The sequence below is a fragment of the Miscanthus floridulus genome, chromosome 19 (assembly GCF_019320115.1).
Source record: "Miscanthus floridulus cultivar M001 chromosome 19, ASM1932011v1, whole genome shotgun sequence".
Classification (NCBI taxonomy): Eukaryota; Viridiplantae; Streptophyta; class Magnoliopsida; order Poales; family Poaceae; genus Miscanthus; species Miscanthus floridulus.
This window is the reverse complement of record NC_089598.1, coordinates 2,024,748-2,049,004: the sequence shown is the minus strand read 5'-3', so window position 1 is coordinate 2,049,004 and position 24,257 is coordinate 2,024,748. Positions and strand designations below refer to the sequence as shown.

The 24,257-nt window shown below is 42.7% G+C and overlaps 2 protein-coding genes across 2 annotated transcripts; both read right to left on the bottom strand.

Moving 5' to 3' along the window:
• Positions 1–2,361: 2,361 nt before the first annotated feature.
• On the bottom strand, positions 2,362–2,989 carry LOC136529872 (uncharacterized). The gene has a single exon (XM_066522925.1). It carries the CDS (start codon positions 2,922–2,924, stop codon positions 2,568–2,570), a length of 357 nt encoding a protein of 118 aa, XP_066379022.1. The 5' UTR covers positions 2,925–2,989; the 3' UTR covers positions 2,362–2,567.
• A 6,376-nt stretch (positions 2,990–9,365) lies between these two features.
• On the bottom strand, positions 9,366–16,827 carry LOC136528763 (uncharacterized mitochondrial protein AtMg00810-like). The gene is made up of 5 exons (XM_066521746.1): positions 16,603–16,827; positions 16,000–16,221; positions 15,700–15,900; positions 9,456–9,656; positions 9,366–9,371 (listed from the first exon to the last, which is right to left on the bottom strand). The coding sequence occupies exons 1-5, from the start codon at positions 16,825–16,827 to the stop codon at positions 9,366–9,368; spliced, it is 855 nt and encodes a 284-aa protein (XP_066377843.1).
• Between the last annotated feature and the right edge of the window lie 7,430 nt (positions 16,828–24,257).

Here is a 24,257-nt window from a genome sequence, read left to right as displayed (position 1 = left end):
AACGTCCTCGTCCTTGGCTCCGGTGCGCGCGGGGCTCGTGCCCTCTTCTCCTGCGCACGACGGGCCCTCATCCGCGTCTCCCGGCGTGCGGCGGCGCCCTCGTCCTCGTCCTCCGGCGGCCGGCCGGCCTCACCCTCATCCTCGCTCCGACTTGCGTGATGCCCTCATCCTCCTCTCCGGTGCGCGTGGCGGCTCCATCGCCCTCCTTGTCTCCGTCTAGCGCCTTCGCGTCTCCGGCAGCGCCTTCGTCTCCGGCCTCGACATTGTCTCCGCCGCCGGCGCCTTCTTCGTCTCCGGCCTCGGCCTCGACCTTCATCTGCCGCCAGGTGGTAATACTCGTTGCCAACCCCTTGTCATCCCTTCGTGCTATGTGAAAGCGGGCTTGGAAAGATGCTGAATTTGATACATAGGGTTTGTTGATGGGAATTTTGGTATATATAGGACTTATAAAAAAAATTAACTTCAGCGATATCATATATGAATTTTGATATATTGACGTGTTATAGAATTTTGATATATTGACTTTAGTGATATGAATTTTGATATATATAGACTTAAAAAAATTTAACTTTAGTGACATACATATATGAATTTTTATATATTAACCTTAGTGCTTATGCATTTTGGTATATGATAAATATTGAGTACAGTGATCTGAATTTTGATATTAGGGTTTAGTGATGTGAATTTTGATATTTGTAGACTTATGAAAAAAATTGACTTTAGTGATATGCATTTCGTGTATGAAAAATATTGTCCTCTAGTGATATGATTTTTGATATATTGACTTTAGTGAGAAGAGATGACTTGACGTCATCTCCCTCCGCCGGAAGTCATAGGTTTTCAGCGGCTATGTAAAGTGAATGGGATTCGATCCCGTGTTGCCGGATGTACCGTTTAATCATCCAAGCATAGTAGCAACTCTATATGTTTCCAATAAATTAATGTGTCAAATAGATTTGTATAAATATATTTTCTGATATGTATATATATATGATTCTTAAATGTACCATAGTAATTTGACCTAATCATTGGTTTAAGAGACACTCTCAAATTTCAGGGTTGAGGAAGTAGTTGGTTCAGACCTTTAATGTAGATAATGGTCCATTAATCCAATGTCGAATTGGCTTTTCCATCGCCGCTAGGAGGGGTAGAGGTGTTGTACAAATCTTAGAGATGGGAATAAAGGCACCTAAGCAAACCGTTGCACAAAAATATGCTGTCATTGCACGTGGAGATTGACCGATTGATTCAAGGCCGGAGCACGGGGGTGAGTTTACTGGTGAGTGGTGGACTGACCTTTTGATGGAGCGAGTCGGCGGCGGCGGGGCGGCGTATGCGGTCGAGGAAGTCATATGAATCGGGTGGCGACGCGTCGACGTTGGGCTCTCCATCGCAACGCCACGTCGGCACCGACGCTTGTCTCGTGGTGTCTGCGTGCGCATCGGCCGATCTGGCATACAAGCGTTAGCCCCTACGACGCGGTGGCCCAAGCCAGCACGCCACCGGCCATGGCGGGGCGGACGATGGACCATCTCTCCAGCGCGGTGGCCCTGGCCTCCAGCCATGGTAGGGCGAGGCGCCTCAGCCACCGGCGCGGCCGCGGCCGGCTCCTCGGTGCGAGATGCGGCAAGGCCGGGGCGCACGCAAATCCGCCACAACCCGTCTGCGGTCCCGCTCCGTCGCTACGGGCAAGGGCGGCCGACCTGCGCCACTTCGCCGGTGAGCTAGCCCGCCTCGCTGGTGGACGATGCCCGCGCCGGTTACCCGCGCTACCGCCCTGCATCGACGCCGAGCGGACGGCAGACGTGCCGAGAAGATTCGTGAGTTTTCGGGCCGCGATGAAACGGGTGGAGACCCCATCCGATCCAAAATCTAACGGTCCACATCGCGAGCACGCCCGATCCGACGGTTGCTAAGCTATCGAGTGGCGTGGCCCGATCCATTAGCCTGTTTTTAGTGCAGGAATCGTATTTAGAGAATACGATGTGCAAAGGAACGTCTGCCCCCCCTCCCCCCGAAGGTAGTAACACCTGTAAAGAGATTTTTTTGCTACTCCTGTCCAGTGTCGCGTGTATGAGTGTGCACACCGGCATCCTCTTTATGTCTCTTTATCAGCAGCTTGATTCCACCGATATAATAAATTCATTCGTACGGGAACAGAGCGCTTCGCTTAAATTCAAGCGTAAAGTTTTAAAGGTAGATAGTGTTCGGATATTAATAAAAAAAATAAATTATAGAATACATTAGTAATATACGGGACAAATTTATTAAGTCTAATTAATCCGTTATTAACACATGTGTTACCGTAGCATAATATTATCAAATCATGGACTAATTATACTTAGAAGATTCGTCTCATAAAATTAATTATTTTATTAATCTATATTTAATACTCTATACATATGCCAAACATTAATCAGACAGGGAGTAAACTTTCGTGGGGAGAAACTACACGAATATTCCGGAAATCTACGCGACCCTCCCTCGATGATCGATGGGGAAACAGTGCATCATCATTATTCTGCTGAAGAGTGACTGAGGAAACGAGGAAACCCGCCCGTGTGTCAATGGCGATGGAGAAACAAGGCCCAGAATCCGGCCCCGGCGGTTCCGGCCGCTGTCAGGTACACCAAGGCGCCGATGGCCGGCGGCATCAGCGGGGCGACCCTGGCGGCGAACATAGCCGTGAGCAGCGTGGTGAGCACCCAGACCGCCGCCTTGGTCCTGCCTCCGTCCCCTTCCCCTTCCCCGCGCTCGAACCTGCGCAGGAAGTGGAAGAGCAGCGCGATGCCTCCGTAGGCGCCGGCCACGAACGCGACGGCGCGGGGGTCGTCGCGCGACCTGTAGATGGCGAGCGCCGAGTTGCCCGTCAGCGCGGCGAAGCCCAGCGTGGTCAGTAAGCTGTGGCGGTGGAAGTCCATGTATCACTTCTCTGGCACGCGGCTCGCGTTTGCATCGTCGAATTGTTCCCAACGCATGCATCGCCATCGCTATATATAGTTCCTTGCCGTTCTTGTGTTTTCTGGAAACACGCCGAAGATTCTGGAATCAGCTATATAAATCCGGAAAAGGCTTGTCGGAGTCTGTAGGATGTTCCTAGAAGAAACATACAGACAAAAACTACTACCTGTGGTGCAGGAGGGCCACGTCCCTCGTGACGGTGAATTCCGCGCACGGTTACCTGTGCGAGTTACTGAAATCGCAGCATCAGATGCCACTGTAAAGATGTGGAAAAAGCGCATCGAACGACCTACGGATCGGAGTATGCTGGAGAAGCTTCCTAGCTTATCTTTTTTTTTTTAGGAAATCCTATCTTATCTTGTTAAAAAATAAAAATGGAGATTTGGTTCGATTGGGAGAGGATGGTCCGGCCACTCTGCTGTCTTTTTCTTCATCCTCCTCTCCAGGTCTCTGTCTCTTCTCTGTTTCTTCTATCCTTGTGCTGTAATCCACTCACCCTCCTCAGTTTTACCCATTTTAGCTTTGTTGACAGACTTTAGTGAACGCACACGGATGCAATTCATCTTGCGTCTCAGTCCTCTGACGCTTACACCAATTTTGGCAGGTGCTATGAGCCTAAGACTCCAGCCAGACCATTTTGTAATTTGTACACCCGCTAGCTACTTCCGCTACGCCTTCTTTGTTTCCACTGCACGCATGCTTTGAAACATGCAATGAGTTCATAAGAACCGTTTTGCAATTATTTTTATATTTTATAAATATTTTACGCTCATGATTTTTGTATTTTTTAAATAAATATTTTGAAAAGTATTACCGACAAAGTTTTAAAATTTTAGTTGGATTTTAGTTAAAGCACTACTGACTATTTCTCAAAAGTGTAAGTATATATATTTAGGGCGCATAACATCTGTCGATGTTTAATGCAATTCTTTTTTTTTAAACAGGGAGTTCCTGCATTTTGCTATAGAAGAAACCAGATTTGGGAGGAAAACTGGCTTGAAAATCATACAACTCTAGGTTAATTAAATAAAGGAAAACTAATGAAAAAATTAATCATGGACGACTAACCCACCAACATATAGTGACAAAGGTTTTATGAGGGAAACTTGCTTGAAAACCGTACAACCGATGGTTAATGGAAGAAAAAACAATTAAAAAAACTAAATGTGCACGACTAACCCACCAACATATATATAGTAACAATCTGCACGAGGGAGCATATAGTGCATCGTCACCGCCGAGCTACGTCCCTATAGGGACCAAGAGAGCAACTCTGAGTTCCTATGGTAAACCTTGGCCAAGCCATCATGTGTCACTAGGTCCAGCATAGAAGTAGCACCAACACACCTAAACAAAGTCCGTGACACACACAACCCACATCCACTAGACGGACACCATGAAGCATTGAGGAGGCAACCCAAAGGTAGAGGCCTCACTGAAACTGTTGAGTAAACCCCTAGTTACCACCCTGAGATATTTCAACACTAGGACACAAGTGGCATGTCAATAAAGCAAATAATTTATTTACTTTTGATTTTTTTCACATGTACACTATATTGGGTAGCTCAAGAGAATCATGTTAGTGTTGTCTTTTGTCCTATTGAACCTTCCTTGGTAGTAATTTAGGGTTTAGATATAGAGGTTCCAAGATTATAGGAGCATGGATAATCAGTGTGTCAAATGGTGAGGGTGTGTAGCCAAAGGCGGTACTGATAGTCGGCAATGGTTATCGGGTCATTGTCTAGGCTAAGATGGTGTTGAGGTATCATTGCAGTAGTGGTTAGGAGTGGTAGAGAAAAGAGGGGAATAACTCTTCCATACGGTGCTATGAAAGGTTTTTTGGTGGAGGGGGTTCTAGGAGCATGAATGTAGCATGAGGAACCAAGTGGAAAAGCACTTTGTTCTATCTTGTGTGAAGTGGTTTGAACTTTTTGTTTTGCATAGCACATTTATTTTTATGGCTAACAAGAAGTGGTGATGAAGTTGAGTTGAGGATGCAGAGAATCATGTTTGTTGTCTAAAGGTCTATAGGTCATGGATGCATGGGACATTGCAGTCAATGACAAGGTGGCGAAGGACAAGCGAAGGCTTGTGCCAATGGATAAATAGTGGTGAAGGTGAGTATAAGCTTATGCCGATGAACCACGCAAGTCCTAGTGAAGCCATGTGAGATCTCCATCGCTCACATAAAGGGTGAAAGATGGTGCTGACCAACTCATGGTGGTCATCGAGTTACAAGTCATTAGGAGGCAACCTAGTAGTTGAAGGCCGGGCAAATATATTTTCTCGATTGGGGGATATAGCCCGTTTTTCATTAAGAGGAGTGAATTACACGTCAACTATGAGAGAACCCTCGTAGCACAGATTACAAACCACTAAGATAGTGGCAAATACCTTGACGGCTATTTGGACTAAGGATGAGGCAGGTCACATGTCAACATCAAGAAGCTCATTTAGAGGCTAAGCAAGTGGCAACAACGTTTCAAGAAGTGCACAAAGTTGGCACCATCACAAAACTTGTTTGAGGCAAGCAAATGTGACAAAGGTGTTAGATCTGTCCAATGCAAGAGCAAGGTTGTTGATATATAGTTTATCCTGTGAAAGGATCCAGATGTCCAAGAGGGGGGGGGTGAATTGGGCTAATTCTAAATTTTCTTGCAATAATCAAATCCTACGGATAGCCCAATTAACCCCTTGTGCCTAGAAAAGTGTTTCTATCAAACTAACACACAAATGACTTGCAACCTATGTTCCAAACTTACTCTAGCATGGCAATTCTATGATTGTAAAGACAAGTATTGAATTGCACAAAGTAAATGTTCAAAGTAAAGAGAGAGAGGAACACGGCGATGTTTTGCCGAGGTATCGGAGAGTCGCCACTCCCCACTAGTCCTCGTTGGAGCACCCGCGCAAGGGTGTAGCTCCCCCTTGATCCGCGCAAGGATCAAGGGCTCTCTACGGGTTAATTCTTCGACACTCCGTCGCAGCGAATCACTCAAAGCCGCTCACAACTTGAGTTGGGTCACCCACAAGCTCCGCTGGGTGATCACCAAGCTCCCAATCACCACCAAGCCATCTAGGTGATGGCGATCACCAAGAGTAACAAGCACGAACTCTCACTTGACCACGCGAAGCCTAATGAGAAGATGGATGCACACTTGGCTACTCTTGATTCACTAATGAGGCTACTCTCTTAGATTCTCAAATCTCAATCACCTCACTAGGACCTTGCTCTTCTTGGCACTCACAAACGTGTTTCTCAGCTGTTGGAATGAGCAAAAGTGACTCCACACATGAGTGGAGCTTCTATTTATAAGGCAGCCTGAAAAACGAACCGTTATGAGCTTCTGCGGGGTGACCGGACGCTCCGGTCGTGTTGACCGGACGCTCCGGTCAGTTCAACCCGCGAACCAGTAAAAATGTGTTGACCGGACGCTAGCAGGGTCTGGTCAGCACTGACCGGACGCGTCCGGTCGCATAAAACCCTTACTGGAACCTTACTGGACTCGACCGGACGCTGAACCCTCAGGGTCCGGTCAGTACCGACTGGACGCGTCCGGTCGCAGATTCCCTTCTCTGGAACCTTACTGGAGTCGACCGGACGCTGCATTTCAGCGTCCGGTCACTTAACCTCTTCAGCGTCCGGTCGCACCGAACGCAGACTGCTGATCAAATGAACTGACCGGACCCTGCGGCCAGCGTCCGGTCGCACCGGGGCCAGCGTCCGATCAGCTTTTGACCCTCCATTCACTTCCAACTCTCGATCATATGTGAATGAAGTTTGCTCCAAAGGATCTTAGGCATTCATAGGAGCTACCTAGAGCTAGTTTTAACAAGTGTGCACCAAACCTAACTCACTAGACTCAACTAGGTCAAGCTACCCGTCCATACCCCCCTTAATAGTACGGCCAAAGGAAAAACAAAGTCCTAAACTACTCTAAGTGTCTCTCCAACTCCAAACGACACTTAGAACTAGTCATCTTAACCTTGTCGTCCGTCCTTTGAAAACCAAAACGATTTCCATCATAGGGGCATGACAACCTTGATTGCCCAATTGATCTCCATTACCATGACCTAACTTAATTGCATCTGCAAAACACACGTTAGTCATAGTAATCTTGTATTGTCATTAATCACCGAAACCCAACTAGGGGCCTAGATGCTTTCAATCCTGCATGGATGTACTACATATTGGAAATGTCCAATCACCCTAAATAATGGAGATGTCTGGTAGTAGTTGGCCAACAGCTTGGAACCTAACCTAATTTTCTTGAATCTAGGCTGGAGAGTGTTTCATGTGAGAGAATGCCATCGGCAAAAAGAGAGGTGTGAGCTCTACTTCATCTGACTTCATCTCCACAAGAGAGTGAGGATAAGAGCGGGCATTCTAAACAAGACTCTTCTGTATTTTTTATTCAATATGAAATCCAATTCCTCGAGAGTTTGGCAAATTCATGTTGATTTGAATCCCCTCCTAATTATTTTTTTCTTCATGATTACTAGAAATTTTTTATGGAAATTCCGCTCGTCATGGTTAGTTGTGTTCGAATTCTTGGATGGATTTGGTGCTAACACATGTGAGAATATCCCTTTAATTAGCTTGCAAAACACACACTCACTCACAATATGAGAATATCCTTCTAGAGATTCTCAATAAAATAAGTCTCATCAGGTATGATTTTACAAAAAACCGAACCGGCGACCACAAGGGGTGGATGAGACACGGGAGCCAAAAAAACTCTTTAACAAACAAAGAAATTTAGCTATCCCAAATTTTTAGAGAAATTATGATTAACACAACAATAGCCGTGTTCGGGGCCACTTGCAAGTGCACGGAGCCAGCAACCACCTCCAACAGCTTTTAAGCTCACATTATTAGTTAAAGTGCATCATGGACACTAATACAGAAATAATTTTTACAGACACTTCCCTTTTCTAACAGAAGTCCTCGAGGAATTTACGACATGCAAATATGCAATATCATCACATAGTACGTTCTGTACCAAATGATAGGGGGTTACCCTAATAACCGTGGCAACGTATGTATGTGCACTGCGCTAGTAATACACAAATACAGACACAGGAACAAGCAAATACTGCAGACTGATGACATGACCATGTAATACAAACAAGGGAACAAGCAAATACTGCACTGACGACGACCATGCGCAGTATTTTGAATGATCTTATTGCAACAACACTTAGTAAGTGCAACTGTGGATAACTTGAAGCGACGACGTGCATGAGGCTTGATTCATTCTTCAGGGGCGGATATAGACGCCAATAGCATCCAGAAGTGAGCTTGACCGCCCAAAGAAACCAACAATTTGACCACTGTTTGCACCGGGATACTGAAAGTACTGCCCCTTGGTATTCCAAATGAGTAGGTAGTAATGGTAGTCACAATATTAAGTGATGTTATCAATATAACTGAAGGATCGAAAGGGTTGCCGTAGGTACCAGAAACTTCCTTCACGAACTCCTGAGGACCAAGGAGAATCTAGCAGAGAAGGGCATGCCACAGTTCATCAAATTTTTGCATGAGGATATGGTAGGAAGTATGGACGTATTAAAAAAAAATAATCAGGAACAAATAGAAGATGTTTTTATGGTTTATGAAATAACAATTACATTTCCTCCATCTCAAAATAAAAATTTTCTTATTAGTTTCTGTTCTAAGGAGCTGTTTGGATTTCGGCCGCATGCTGCCACGCCGCGGTTGTGGTGGCGCCGCAGAGTGTGGCATGCAAAAACACTGCCACAGTTGTGGCGACAAAACCTGCTGCAATAAACTGAAAAGCCAGTGGCGTTCCTAACATCCTCCCCGTTTTTTTTGGCCGCCGAAGCTGAGGCGTGGCGAGTTAAGGCCAGCAACCAAACAGTCCCTCAGTCAAACTATTGTAACTCTGACCATGTTTGCAGCACAGAACAACGATATTTACAATATAAAATAAGCACTGTTAGATCCATTATTAACTATATGTTTTTTCATACTTTACTTCTTTTTTGTAACAAATGCTAATTCTCTTGTCTTTAAACTTAGTCAAACTTTAGATAGTTTGACTTAGGATATATAAACTCCACATATAGAATCCTTATATTTTAGGATAGATGGACAGTCTAAAATTAAAAATATTTGTACACGCAGTTCGTACTTGGTAACAGCTTTGTATAGGTATGCCTGTAACTTAACACATGTGGAAATAAGTGGATTTTCCCACATGCGGAATTGGAAGCCTTGGAAAATCCCATTTTAAATAAAATAGCATAAGATTGAAATATTTTGGGATCCAGGTGAAAACCTGGTGGACACGTAATACTACGGGGGCGTGGGTGTGGACGGGGCTGGGTGTAGTTTAATTTTTAAGCTGTGTTGAAATGATTGTACCGGTAGAAGTACTTCAATTCTGAAGTGAAGAAGAGAAATAAACCACATGTGCTGTATTACGTAGCAGCGCTGGGTACATAGAAGCAGTCACATATATATATACCTGAGTAGGAACCCCACCGCCGCCACCCCAAAGGCCCGTGCTGTGCTTGTTCCCTTGTATGTCAACATAAGCAAACGAAAGTGCATCAATACCATCTCCGTGGGGGATTGTCAGACTGATTAGGCGTTTTGGCGGCACATCGATGTCATCAGGAGTGCCTCCATGTCCACCCCACAGTCCAACCTTGGCAAGAGGTGTGCTCTGCATAGGAACAAGAACAATGGTGATACCAAAAACTTCAGCATGCAGATTGTTTGTTAGTGGTGGGACGCAGAAAAGGATTGAAGCTATACCATTTTCTATAATCCCCCACTTCCTTATGTTGCACTACTATGCTTCTGCTACAAGCTTCAACATGCAAAGCACCCACTTATATAGATAGAGCGGGCTTAGAGGATTTCACTTATTGTGCCATCATCATCATTTTACTAATAACCAGTCAACAAATTGCCGTTTGCGGTACTGAAAGGACAACGATGACCCTTGAGGCTCACATCATAATAACGTACTACTGCAATTCTCTCATATTAATTCATGCACTGCTTAACATATGAGGTATCTAGCAGATCAACTTGTGTTCTTTGCGCCTAGAAAGATCGTGGAACCAACTCATATATTTTCTTAAGGTGAAATAAATCCAAGAAGATCAATGCGCCTACCTACTCTCTCCATCCAGGAACGTATGGCGTGTTTTGAATTAGTGGGAAAGCCGAATTTTATAAATTTTGACCATAAGAAGTCAAATTATGTGCAAGTGGTGGCACAAAACTTGCATTAATAGATTTGTATTTAAAGTACATCTAAGATGGTAATGACTTTTTAGCAATTGGATGAACACGTTCTAAGACTTTAAGGGTCAAAATCTAACGTGTATGCCTTTTCTCCATTCAAAATACACGCTTTCATAGACGGAGGGAGTAAATGAGATTTTTTTCATTAACATCAACATAATCAATGGGACTAATATTAATTTCACTACTACCAACCTGTGGTGAAAATGATTTTCACCGCCGGTTCATAATACAAATCGGCGGTAAAAAATAGGATGACTCATTACCATTTATGGTACCAACCAGTGGTGATAGTGCATTATCACCGCTAGTTCTTGTCACCAACTAGCCATGATGATGGACCCCTCATCACCGCAGGAACCTAATAAGATCCGGCGGTGATAACCTATACTATTATCACTACCGAATCCTACTACGATACAACATTGAAGTTCTTATATTTTTAAATCAAGTTGGATGAAGACGAGATCTACAACTTTGTAATTGAGCACATTTTCATTTGAAATCATTTATGGTCCCAAAAATTTATTTGAAGTTCTTATATTTTAAATTTTAAAATTTTCTAGTTGTCCAAATAAACTCAGATGGAGAAACGACCAAAACCAAATTGTAGATCTCAATAACTTTATAATTGATGCCTTTTTCATTTAAAATCATTTGTGATCCTAAAATTCTATTTGAAGTTCTCATATTTTCAAATTCAAAATTTTCAAATAACCTCTGATGAAAAAACGACCAGAAGCAACTTTGTAGTTGACAAGTTTTTCATTGAAATTTATTTATAGTCCCAAGTTTCATTTGAAGTTCTCATGTTTTGAAATTTAAATTTTTGGAATGGCCTCAGATGGAAAAAATGACAGGAAGGAAAGTTGTAGATATTGACGAGATCTAAAACTTTCCATTAGGCACCTTTTCTCATTTGAATTTGTTTAGGGGCACAAATATTCATTACAATATCTAGAAAAGTCAATACAAAAGGAAAATATCATCCACTCAATCACAAGTGACTTTGAGGTGGAGTGGTTAAAGGACGGAGTTACGTGCGAGGTCATGGTACATGCAGTTTTCTGTCCTTGCCCTAGGTGTTGGGCCAAACAAGTGGCAGAGTTTGATGTAAGATCTCAAGGGGGCCAAGCTAATAGATGATGCTCAAAACTCACTTCGTACATAGTAAATTTAAGTATTTGCTAAAGAAACTTTCTAACAGAAAGGGATCAAGCAAGGCTACAATTGATGAACAAATAAGGCCATGTGAAGCTACGAATGAATCATATCATTCATGGAGATCAAGCCAAGTGTTGATTTACATTGATGATCAAGTGGCTCAATGGAGAATGATATGAAGGAGGTTCATGCTATGGCCAATGGTCGAGGTAGCATGGTTGGCTACATGTGTGAACAACCATTGTTCATCGTTTGATGAAGATGGAGATTGGATGCCTATGTGACATCAACGACATGGTGATGGAATGGAATGTGCAAGGCATATGTATGACTTGTAGGCCATTTCATTTAACCATCCATTGGTGTGTAGAGAAGTGTAGAACCAGATTTAGGATAGATAGCCATGGTTCAGAGAGCCTTCTTGGCTATGAAATTTTATCAAAAGATTGAGTCAAGAAATAAGACGAGGGGTGATTGCTCTAGTTTGAGATAATGGAGGTAACGTTTTCAACTGACACTTCAGTTATATTGAGCAAGTGGTATGTTGCATTGATATATTCCTACCGTCTTGTCGAATGGTCAATAATATTTCTTGGATAGACTACATTGCTAATATTTTTAAATATCAAATTTATGTGTAGGTTTAGGTTCAAATGATGCTATTGATGAAGAAATGAGAGGCTTGGGCAAACCAAACCATCATTAGTTCAGTATTTTTAGCCACTTTCATATTTTCATCAATTATGTTGTGAATTTAACTATGGAATTGAGATATCATCTAAACCTATGCATTTATGAGCTAGTTTTGTTATTTATCAGTATTAGACCACATGTGGGTGGATGGTATTTTGACCTAGTGCATGTGAGCATGTGGTATTTTGACCTAGTGCGGGTGGTGCATTTGCTTTGATAGTAGCCCTAGGCTTTAAAATCGTTGAGCTCTGCATAACATAACCACAACTGCATGCCAAGATGTCTTAGAATACAATTAACTCCATCTACACTATATATTAACCATGCATCCATGTTGTCAAGTTTCCAAATTAAGCTATTGTTGTCGAGAGTGCTTAAACATATAAAGAACTAGAAGAATACCCAGCATGTTGCCGCGGGTTTTTCTTAAAAAATAGTTTGCTCTCTCTCTCTCTCTCTCTCTATATATATATATATATATATATATATATATATATATATATATATATCATTACTGTATGGTACCCTAGATGATATATGTGTATATATGAGCTTTGACTTGCATGTTATCTTATTTACAAGATTGGGTAAAAATTGGTAAAGTAATGGAAGAAAAGCCAATTGAATATTAGATCACATTATAGAAGGATAGAACAATGAAACAAATAACATATGTAGATGACTTGTACATTGGTAGATTAAAATATTGCACATAATAGAGATAATGTGGACAATATTTGTAACTAATAAGAGATGACATGGATAGTATGCACCAAAGCACGGCAGCGCGCAGAGTGAAGTCTTCATGAGGAAGTAGTACATGAAAAGTTTTGACACCCTTCCATAGTTCAAGCAGTTCGTCTATAAGAGGCTCCAAGAATAAATCAAAATCCTTTCCTAGAGAGGTTGGGCTCGGGATCAGTAGAGACATAAAGCAATTCGATGGGTTGACACATTCCCATGGTGGCAGGTTCAGAGGTGTCACAAGAATAGGCCACATACTATATGTCGAGCTAAAGTTGCCAAATGGATTGAAACCATCTGTGGCGATGGCAAGCCTCAAGTTCCTTGCATCATCTGCAAAAGTTTTGTGATTACTATCAAAGTGTTGCCATGTCTCCCTATCTGCTGGATGGTTCATTTCATCAGTATTCTTCTCTCGCTTAGTCTCATGCCATTCGGCATCCTCTACTGTTCCTCGTGAAGCAAAGATCCTCTGCAACCTCGGTATTAGTGGAAAATGCCTCAAAACCTTATGAGGAACCCGCCTACTACCATCTGCATCCTCCCATCTAGACTCTTTGCATTTTGGGCACATTTCCATTGACTCATGATCACCCTGAAACAACACATAGTTGTTTTTGCACACATGGATACTTTCATAACCAAGTCCCAATTCTCGAATATACTTGCATGCCTCCTCACTTGATTTTGGTGCGTTGCTCCTAGGGAATGCATCTGATAGCAAGGCCAATAGTTCATCAAAATCATTGTTGCTAACTCGATAGTGGGACTTGATATAGAGCAACCTGATAAGGAAGGAGAATCTTTAGTAGATAGATCCAGAAGAAACTGATTGCTTCAAATTAGCCAACACTCTTTTAAACTTTGGCTCTCTTCTAGTCTGCTCTTCAGATGTCAACAAGTTTCTAACTAAATCATCAAAATCTGGCAATATGTTATCGTCGCCAACCTCATCCTCCTTCTATGCAATCCAACCATCATGATGAGATCCATGCATATTTGATCGCTCTATAATGTCAATACCTAAAATTCTTCCCCATAATGAATCCATCTGATGTATGTGGGCGACATTTTGTGTACATGTAAGTGGTCGTGCACCACCTGCCAAGTATGATCCACCTGGTTAAGACATTTTCGACATGGGCAAGGGATATTTTCTTTGTTTAACCCACTCGATGAACTCTCCAACACCTATGGTGAACGTGTCCGAGAATGGTACCCCATCAGTAATCTAGGTTCTGTCCATCTGTTGCAGCAAATGTATGCAAAGTCTATTAGAGTTTAGACCATTGGGTGGACAATGGCAAAACTAGCATTAGAACAGATCATACAGTGTTCGAGAGCACTAATATGTGCATTTGTTCATATCATACTATAGGACAGTCTGGTTTTCTATTTTTGTGTGACAAAAGCATTAATTTCAATTGATATTCATACATAAAGTCTTTCTTTATGTGTACTTTACGTTATCGTGTATAGAAAATACAGTCCTATAATCACAGAAGAAGGTACTCATACATTTGTTCTATGAACTGGCATGACTCGGCTGCAAGCCGCCTCTACCGCGGCACACACCTGATCACGCAGACACCAATGCCGCCACGCTCCACCAAGAAAGCCCCGCCACACCACCAAAAGGACGCCTAAACCACTACAGTAGGCCGGGGATCCTCTGCCTCTGTCTCCACCGCCGCAAGTCCAATGGGCACATATTTATTTCCACTTGCAGGGGATATCCAATTTAGGTCAACCTATAGGGTATCCACACAGACAATAGGATACTATAGCGACTCCAAAGAGATATCAACACAACCAGACATCTACCGTAATGGTAAAGACGTTCCATTCCTTAGTCCAGATCCCGGGTTCGACTCCTAGGTATTAGACGTGCAATCGTGGTTATGTTGTGGCAGAGCTCAAAGATTTTAAAAATCATGTTTATCATAATACATGTTAGTTGACTCCAAAGTGATATTATATTACTTATATATGCTTATGTGAACGAATAAATATCATAATACATGTTAGTTGATGATTTTTAGTATTCTGATATGGACAATTAAACATATGTTAATAAATAATATGGTTTGCTGATGTGAATAGCTTCAGTGGAGATATAATGACATGTGCTGGTTGGATGTGATAATGGATGTTGATGTGTTCACTTTTCATGGCGAGAGAGTTGTATGTGCTAGTGAGATCTGCTAGTGGATGCTGATGTGGATACTTTGCATGGTGAGATAGATTGCTAATGGGGTTGAAGATATAAGATATATAGATATAGATATAGATATAGATATAGATTCCATCACCAAAAGCATATGTGATTTACGTAATAATTACGTAATGATTTCCATTAATCAATCACGAGTACATATAGGGAGGCAGCACTAGGCTAGGCGAACCCTGGCCGGGCTATGCAAGTCCTGCACATGGGATTGTAGCAATGAAAGAGGGCCCAATTAAGGCAGCAAGGCCATGATTACAAAGAGGGCTTAAGTACTAAGCCTAATGATATGTCTAACACCCTCTGCGGTCTCAACGTCATCCTCAGCCACAAAAATTGAGACCGGAGTGAAACTCGATGAAGACTGATGTTGGCAGCCCCACGGTGAAGATATCGGCGTACTGAGATGAAGTAGGGACATGAAGAACTCAAAAAACCCCAGTGACAACCTTGTCCCGAATAAAGTGAAGATCAATCTCAATATGCTTGGCACGTTGATGCTAATTAAACTGGATTCGTCGCAAATAAGCAGCGCTCACGTTATCATAGTAGACGATAGATGCCTAGCAAATAAACAGGACAGTGAAGCTCAAGAAGGAGTTGGCACTTGGCACAACCAGGTCACCTCGGCAATAGCATTAGCAACCGTCCTGTATTCTGCCTCAGCACTGGAATGAGAGATTGTCGGTTGACGCTTGGAGGACCAAGAAACCAAATTATCGCCCAGAAAAACACCATACCCGGACATGGAGTGCCCCATGTCAGGATAGCCCGCCCCATCAGCATCAGAATAAGCCATCAAGGAGGACAAAGTGGAGGAGTGTAGCTGCAATCCAAAGTCTAGAGGACCACAGACATATCGTAGTATCCGCTTCACCAAAGCAATGTCGGGCTAGGTGAAAGTGAGATACTATAGGTCACCGACAAGGACGTGATAGTTGATCACATCAAGCACGGGGACACCATCATCGGAAACCTTGGCAGAGGTATCATTGGGTGTAGAACGGGGCTCGCAATCGAACATACCAGCAAGCTCCCAAATATCCAGCATATACTGCCGCTGAGAGAGAAATAGCCCACCATCACGCCTGGTGATAGACACGCCAAGAAAGTGGTAAAGAGGGTCGAGGTCCTTCATTGAGAACTCCTGAGTCAGGGTTGCAATGATGCGATAGAGAAGAGCATCAGACGAGACAGTAAAGACAATGTCATCAACATATAGAAGTTAGTATGCCAAGTTGTAGCCATGACGGAAAATAAAGAGCGATGTGTCAGACCGAGCACTAACAAATCCCAGTGACAAGGTGTGAGAAGCAAACCGACTGTACCAGGCATGTGGAGATTGCTTCAAACCATATAGGGACTTCCAAAGAAGGCATACATGATCAGCATGAGAGGGATCCATAAATCCAGACGGTTGTTCACAATATACTATCTCTTGCAAAGTGTCGTTGAGGAAGGCGTTCTTCACATCTAATTAATGAACAGGCCACTGATGGGACAAAGCAACACTGAGGACGGTGCAAACAGTGGCGGGCTTAACAACTGGATTACTAAAAGTCTCATCATAGTCAACACCAGGACGTTGAGTGAAGTCATGAACCACCCACCGAGCTTTATATCTATCAAGAGACCCATCTGAAGCAAACTTATGACGATAAACCCATTTGCCAGTGACCACATTAGCCCCAGCCGTATGAGGCACAAGATCCCAAGTATGATTCTGCTGCAGGGCAGTAAACTCTTCAATCATTGCCACACGCTAAATAAGGTCGGCAAAAGCACAACGATACGGCTTGAGAATTGGAGACATAGATGTGGCTTGAAGGTTGAGCCGCTACATTGGAAGGTGAAAACCCCGCTTGCCTCTGGTGACCATAACATGATCATTGACGGGTGGCTACACATGAACCGCCCTGTGATGGCGGTGAAGAAAGTCGAGCCCGGCTTCAAGTGTTGGTGCCTATTAGCAACAACCGAGGGGGATAGAAACACTTGGGGCTGCAGGAGCAGAGGGTGATGTTGCAGCCCGAGGGGGCTACAAACTTGGAAGACCCATGCGTTAGTTTCTTCTGATTCTGACATAATAAACAATTTCTATGAAACATAGACCCCGTTTACCCCTATTCATACAATTTAAGTATACATAAAGCAATTTTGTACTTTAATTTAAATTATACTTCTGACCTTAGAGCAACTCCAAGAATTCATCTAAAATCAGTAGCCAAATTTTATAGTTTAGCCATTATGTAAAATACAAAACTCCTCTCAAAAGAGAAGAGATCTACAATAGCCTAGCTATTTTTCATCTTCTATATTGAAAAAGTTGGCCACATTAGGTAACTACCATTAATTTTCATCTGCTTGACTTATTCCTGTCGCTTGAAATAGGATCGGATCACACGTGCCAGCCAATCGCAGTAGAGGTAGGCGCCTGAAAGAGAAAACCATGCGCGAAAGCCGCAGATGGTGAGCAAACACGGCTCACGAAAGATAACGAGCGAGATAGCCGGGATAGCTAGCGTTTGGGGGGGGGGGCAAACCAAGCTTTAAGGAGCATTATCCAAAGGCTGTTGCAGTTGCTCTTGGAGCAACTCCAATGGGCCTTCTAAACCCCTCCGCATAATCTGATTCAGCGTTTGAGGAGAAAAAAATACCTCCAACAGCATCTGCATCTCGATCTCCAATTGTCCCCATCCTTCGTTCCTGATTTTTCGCTCGTCAAAGATGGCCAGCGCAGTTCGCTCGCCATCCCAGCTCCATGCTGTTTCACGCACGTGCTCCTCCCCCCTCTTCCACGCGCGCCTCCCCTGTTCTCTTCTCGTCAACTGCTGCAAATCGCGCCGCCACACACCACGACGTGAGAGAGCATGAGGTGTGCAATCCCCAATCCCGGAAGCTTCCAAGGCTGGGTGCATGGGGAGGGAGCTCACCGCCGGTCATCGAGCATTTATCGCCATGGATCTCCTTGATCTCAGACGCTGTTCGTCAATTTCACATAGGCCATAGGTATGCGCCTCGTGAGGAAAGGAGCGGCGGAAGGGATGCCGGACAAGGGGCAGAGACCAGTAGGTTGTGGAGCATGACATCTAAGAAGCGGTGGAAGGTGCTGGTAGCCTCCATCACTACGTAAAAAAGGTTTTGCAGGGGCGGGTGAAGACTGTTTCTAGGAGCGGTTTGCCCAGCCGCCCCTACGCAAGGATCTCTACAAATCATATATTTGTAGGGGTGGTTCCCAGACCGCCCCTACAAATCGATTTGTAGGGGCGGCTGGTGTTATCAGCCGCCCCTACAAATCAATATCCAGAAATCACGAAAAAGGGCAAAAAATAGCAATTTTTTTTAATTCGAGGAGGACCCCACCGGCAGCCACACACCCCACTCTATGATTGTAGCATTTTTCAAGAATTTAGCACCCTTTGCGTCGCCCGGCATTCGAACCCGCGACCTCTCCCTCGCGCGCCATCTCCTCTACCACTACACCTTACGTTCACTTGTGTCTACAATACATTTTGGTTCCCCACATATTATACAAAATGGAGTATAAATTGATTGTTTGAGGCCCTAAACTAATTCAAATGAAAAAGTTGTCAACTATAAAGTTTTATAACTTTTTGAGATCTACAACTTTCATTTTAGTAGTTTCTCCATCTACAACTTTTATTTTGGTAGTTTCTCCATCCGAGGTCACTTATAAAATTTGAATTTTAAATTTGTGAAATTCGAACGTAGTTTTCCATGACAAAATGATTTCAAATGAGAAAGTTATCAACTACAAAGTTGCATAACTTTTCAAGATCTACAACTTTTATTTTTACTATTTGTCCATCCGAGGTCATTTAAAAAATTAAAATTTTAAATTTTTGGAAATTCAAATGTAGTTTTCCTTGACAAGATGATTTCAAATCAAAAAGTTATCAACTACAAAGTTTTATAACTTTTTGAGATCTACAAGTTTCATTTTGATTGTTTCTCTATCAAGGTCATTTACAAAATTTGAATTTTAGTGCTTAATTTTTAATGGATCTGTCTGCTTGTACTCGAGTATTTTAGGAGCGCGTGACAACCAGCATGCATATATGGGTATAGGGGCTAGCTGATGTGACAGGGGTGCATGCTCTGTCTGTCTGATGCTCCTGCTGGGTCTGGTTTAGTTGGTTGAATTCGGCGTCGTTAGATTTACTGTGCGACACTGTATTCGTTTGTATTCGGTAATAATTGTCCAATCGTTGAGTAATTAGGCTCAAAACGTTCGTCTCGCAAAGTACAACCTAACTGTGCAATTAGTTTTTTATTTCGTCTATATTTAGTACTCTATGCATATACCACAAGTTTAATGTGATAAATTTTTTTTTTTACATAGTACTAGAGTTAGGAATTAGAAGCAACTAAACAAGGCTCCGGTCTCAGAGTCAACCTTGCCTGGCTCCTTGAGCTATCTGCCCTCGCTGCACTGTCCAGTCCTGCTTGACTCGTGTCGTGTCGTGTCGTGTCGTCACTACGGAGTACGTACGTCATTTCCTCCTCCAGTCCTGCACTGTGATATCTGCAGGGTCCAGCAACTAAATTTCAAGTTTTTTCACTCTCTCTATCATATTAATTTTTGGACACATATATAAAGCATTAAATGTAGGTAAAAAAATAACTAATTACACAGTTTGGTTGTAAATCACGAGATGGATCTTTTGAGCCTAGTTAGTTCATGATCGAACAAAATTTGTCAAATACAAATGAAACGTGCTACAGTGTCCAGGTTGTAAAAATTTGCAATCTAAACCTGGCCTGACTCGGTGTCTACAGCTGTAGTACTGAAGCCGGTGTCATCATCATCAGCATTGTGCAGAGGCGATTCCCGATTTTTTTTATAAAGGGCGTGTAGCCGCGATTCAATAATGAGCCGCTCCTATAAATTTTATTTATAGAGATGACTGGACTGATAACTCCAGTCGTCTCTACAAATCTAGTTGTAAGGACGGTTTATTTAACAACTATTTGTAGGGACGGCTCAATATAGAGCTACCCCTACAAAGAAAGAGAGGTGTTACCATAAATCATTTTTGTAGTAGTGCATGACTACTGCAGAGGTGGAACCTGGAAGATTGTGTGTAAGAAGCAACGAACAAGCATTGCCATCGAAGAAGGCAAGGAGAAACGGGGACACTCTGACGACTAATTAGGATCAAATGGTTGCAGGAATGGAGAAGGAAGAGTGTTAGGCTATCCGTATTCATCCACCTTTATTTCTATCTCTAAAAAAAATATTCTATTCTAGTCATCGAGATTCTCTACTATATACCTATTTCTCCTGCACCTGTATTATCTCTATCTCATACTCTATACCCACTATTCCATATTTTATTCCCCTCTCTCCCCCTTTCTCTCTCACCAATTCTCTCTCTCCGTGCTACAGTGGTTAGCGTGTGTGCTGTGCGCGCGCTGGGCTTCCAGGTGCACTGTGCCGCCGGGATGCTGCAGGCCGGTTTACAGGCGCGCGGTGCGGGGCCGTTTAGCGGTCGCGGTGCGGATAGCCTTATGTTGTGGTAGACATTTGTAATTTTGTTGCGAGAAATCGTGGGGTCTCACCAAGAAGAGCCCAGGCACTCATAAAGCAAGCAAGAAGAGCAGAAGTGGCAGAACACTCAGAAAATTCACACAACAAAAGCAAATCAGCGAAGGAATTTTCAAAGGCCAACAGTGGTAGCACTGAGAAGTAGAACCAGCAGTCTAGCAGCGCCGCGGCGGAGGCAACCTGGGCAAAGCGAGCTGTCAGAGCCGAAAGTTGATGACGTGGCACTTTTAAATATGATGAAGATGGCTAATTTTACAAGACCTGTTGCAACATTCTAGTTTTTTGGAACCCTATTTTTTTAGAGAATGGCTAAATTTGGAATATAATTTTATATAGTCTCTCGGAGCTGCTCTTAGAATGCTAACAGGTCTGATTTTTTATTTAATTTATACTTTAATTTTAATTATATTTTAATATCTATCTCAATCTCTTTTTTTATCTCTGTCTCTGTCTATATCTATTGTCTATATCTATTTGTATGACGAGATTTTGGCATATTATATGTCCTATTTAGCATGAGTCGAATGAGGCATTATATATAAAATAAATTGACAATGATATGATGCCTACCAAATATGGGCTACCCTATATGAATATTTGGGCCTCAAAGATGTACGAGTTGCCTAATAATCATCAATTAGCACAAAGGCTAATTAACGATAATATTGGGCTCATGCACATGGCCCATATCCAAATACTAGCACACGTGTGGCTTGCCAAGACTTCCAGGCCCATGATGATCATTTAGATAAACATAAAAAATAATCAGTGTGTTGCTAATTAATTCCACATAATAATTATCAAAATATATGCAAAGCGTCATGGTTATAAAAGCTAAATAATATCTACATACAGTAAAGATGTATGCATGTGAGTTGCATGATTAGCACACGCGTAAAAAGAGCGATAGAGATGTAAACTTGCATTGACAACTTCGGTATTTTTATGAGGTATAATGAGGCTCCTCCTGGGCGAAGACGTCACAAAGTTTATCGAATTTTGTGGCGAGTCCTTTGCGGCGCCCGAGCTAGAGAGGGATCTGCTGGGGGTGGAGGATTCGGCGTTAGCCGAAGCTCCTAACTACCATGCTTTAGCGTAAGTGTGATTGCTTCGTTTAATTACTTCGCTTCGTTGATCTATCGTTGACGGTGCTTATTGCTTTTGCTATTGCAGGCCATGCTGCTAACTCGCGGAATGCACGGGCAGAGCCTGATATACCGCGAGAAGATCGAGAAAGATCTCGTGGCGAAAGATGAAGACATCTTGAAGCTGGAGGCATCGAAGAAGAAAACCAAAGAGAAGTTTGCTGCCAAAGCGTAAAAAGTGATGGACTTATATCGCAAATGCCTCAGAGTGTTGGGGCGGAAAGTGATGCGCCTGACCTTGGCGTTTTGCGTTATGTTTACTTTTGTTTTTTTATTTACATCGAGTCCAATTTGACTCTCGCGGACCTTGGAGGAGCGAAAGGCCATTTCGGAGCAAGTGAACAAGTATCACAAGGATTGTGACGCCAAGGAAGCTGCGAAGACTTGATATAAACACATAATGCAAACTAAATATAAACATTATAAAACTAACTAATATAACTAAATGAGGCTGTGAACAGTTTGGAAGCCAAGGTGCTGTCTTGTGGCAGCGAGCGCGAGAGGGCGGGCGGATGAGGAGCCACGACCGCGAGGCGGGCAGGCAAGAAGACCCTTATATAAACAGAAATATACAAGACACACATATACTGACAACGAACATGTGGATTGAGACAAGTACAGGTGCATCCAAATATATACAACATTCAGATTTGGCCAAACCCAACAAACATCAAACATCACCATATACACTAATGTCCCTGGCTCCCTGAATGGAAAACTTAAGACGAATTTTATCCATTCTCTCTGAACCGTTGTTCTACCTACCCAATCCATGCCCTTATCAAGTCAAATGTTTTGTTAGGCACAAGCAGTAGTTAAGATCTCAGGAGGATGAAGTGCAAAGAACGCAGTTCAAGGTTCAATCTCATCCAGGCCAACAATTTAACATGATATAGTACTACTTCACACACCAGCATACTCCACAAAGTAAATACAATTACAATACACCAAGTTCTCTCGACGATCAATCATCCAAGGTAGAGATAATATAGTACTTCATATAACAGCAAACTAAACCCCCAAAAACACATAATTACTTTAAGTCAAGTTTGATCTCTGTCTCTCGACGGTGATCATCTAAGGTAGATACAAGTATAATTGTGATGGCAGTGGTGGGAGCTAATCCTGAGCAAAACAAGGAAACTGACTAATCCTGAGCTAAACAAACTGATACAACGACGTGCACGCGCTGGTGCTGGTCAGCCACTCTCCATGAGCGTTGGGCCTTCAGGCTCCGGGTGACGTCTCCTGTTGCGCCGTGTGAACTTCTTGCCGCGCACATGACAATTACATCACGCAAAAGCATACTCAAAGTCATAAACGCTTGGAGTCTCCATTACCATCATCGTCATCATGAAGTCTGTAATTGTTGTAGATAGCTTCTTCTTCCACACCATTCACCCAGTCCGCAAATACAGATTTGAAGAACATGATCTGGTCGTTGTCATAAAAACTTTTAGTATCTGGCCCAAAGAAGGCCTCCTCAAAGTTAAACCCATGGAAAACGGACAAGGCTGGATGGATGATCCTATATATTACCATGACTCTCACAATAAAAGCACCGAGCTTGTCCTGCAGATGCAACACAATATAAATTAGTAATGTGTATAGACTATAGACGCATTAGTATTTAATTTGGAATGCGTCCTTTGACCACCGATTACTCTTGCAATATATCATGGATCAATGCAAATAAATCATACTAGAAGATATGTAGAATGAGAATCTACTGATGTAACTTTATCAGCCAAGCATAAATCTGAAAAAAAAAATTGTATGCCAACTTTTCTAAAGTTTTGACTTAATTATACGCCCTATTTTTTTTATTGGGGATATCTACATATGTTTCACAAGATTTTATAAGAAAATCTGTCAGGATGTGACCAATAAATCATGACAGATCAGTAGGCACACATAACTTGCGTGATGTGTGTCTACCTAATTGTAACCAATAGACAGTATAATACGCATCAATAATAGTAAGAATGAAAGAGGTCAATCTAATTGACCAGACTTGATAATAAGAAACCATGACCCATGAGATAAGAGACTAGAGCATACCACCAACTGGGCGTGACCAATCCACAGGGACACACCAAGTATCATTATGATCATCAAGGTTACATTCAGCAAAGACGAGCTTTGGAGGTTGAGCATCCAGAGTCGCCAGAAAGTTGATATGGGAATACTGATATTTGAAAGGAAGATGCGCCAGTAAGTGGCTGCAAAACTTTGGCCCAGATACAAGCTCATTAACACCACAGATAACATGAAGGCTATACTGGGATTCCTGCAATCAATTTCAACCATGAAGAAGAGGGTTAAAATGGAAACCAGGCATAGCTGAAAAAGAGACTAATATAACTGAGGCAAGTAATTAAGAGTGAGTAATAGAAGAAACCAACATGAGTTCTGTTGAATTTCTCCAGTGCAGCTAACACCATGCTACTGACTCAGTCATGCAGGCCC

Coding starts and splice junctions, on each gene's coding strand:
- LOC136529872 (XM_066522925.1), bottom strand. CDS start 2,924: ATGGACTTCCACCGCCACAGCTTACTGACCACGCTGGGCTTCGCCGCG.
- LOC136528763 (XM_066521746.1), bottom strand. CDS start 16,827: ATGATTGAAGAGTTTACTGCCCTGCAGCAGAATCATACTTGGGATCTT. Junction 15,901..15,999: donor TGATCAACTATCACGTCCTT/GTCGGTGACCTA, acceptor TTTGGATTGCAG/CTACACTCCTCCACTTTGTC. Junction 9,657..15,699: donor TTGCTAATGCTATTGCCGAG/GTGACCTGGTTG, acceptor GTTCCTATGCAG/AGCACACCTCTTGCCAAGGT.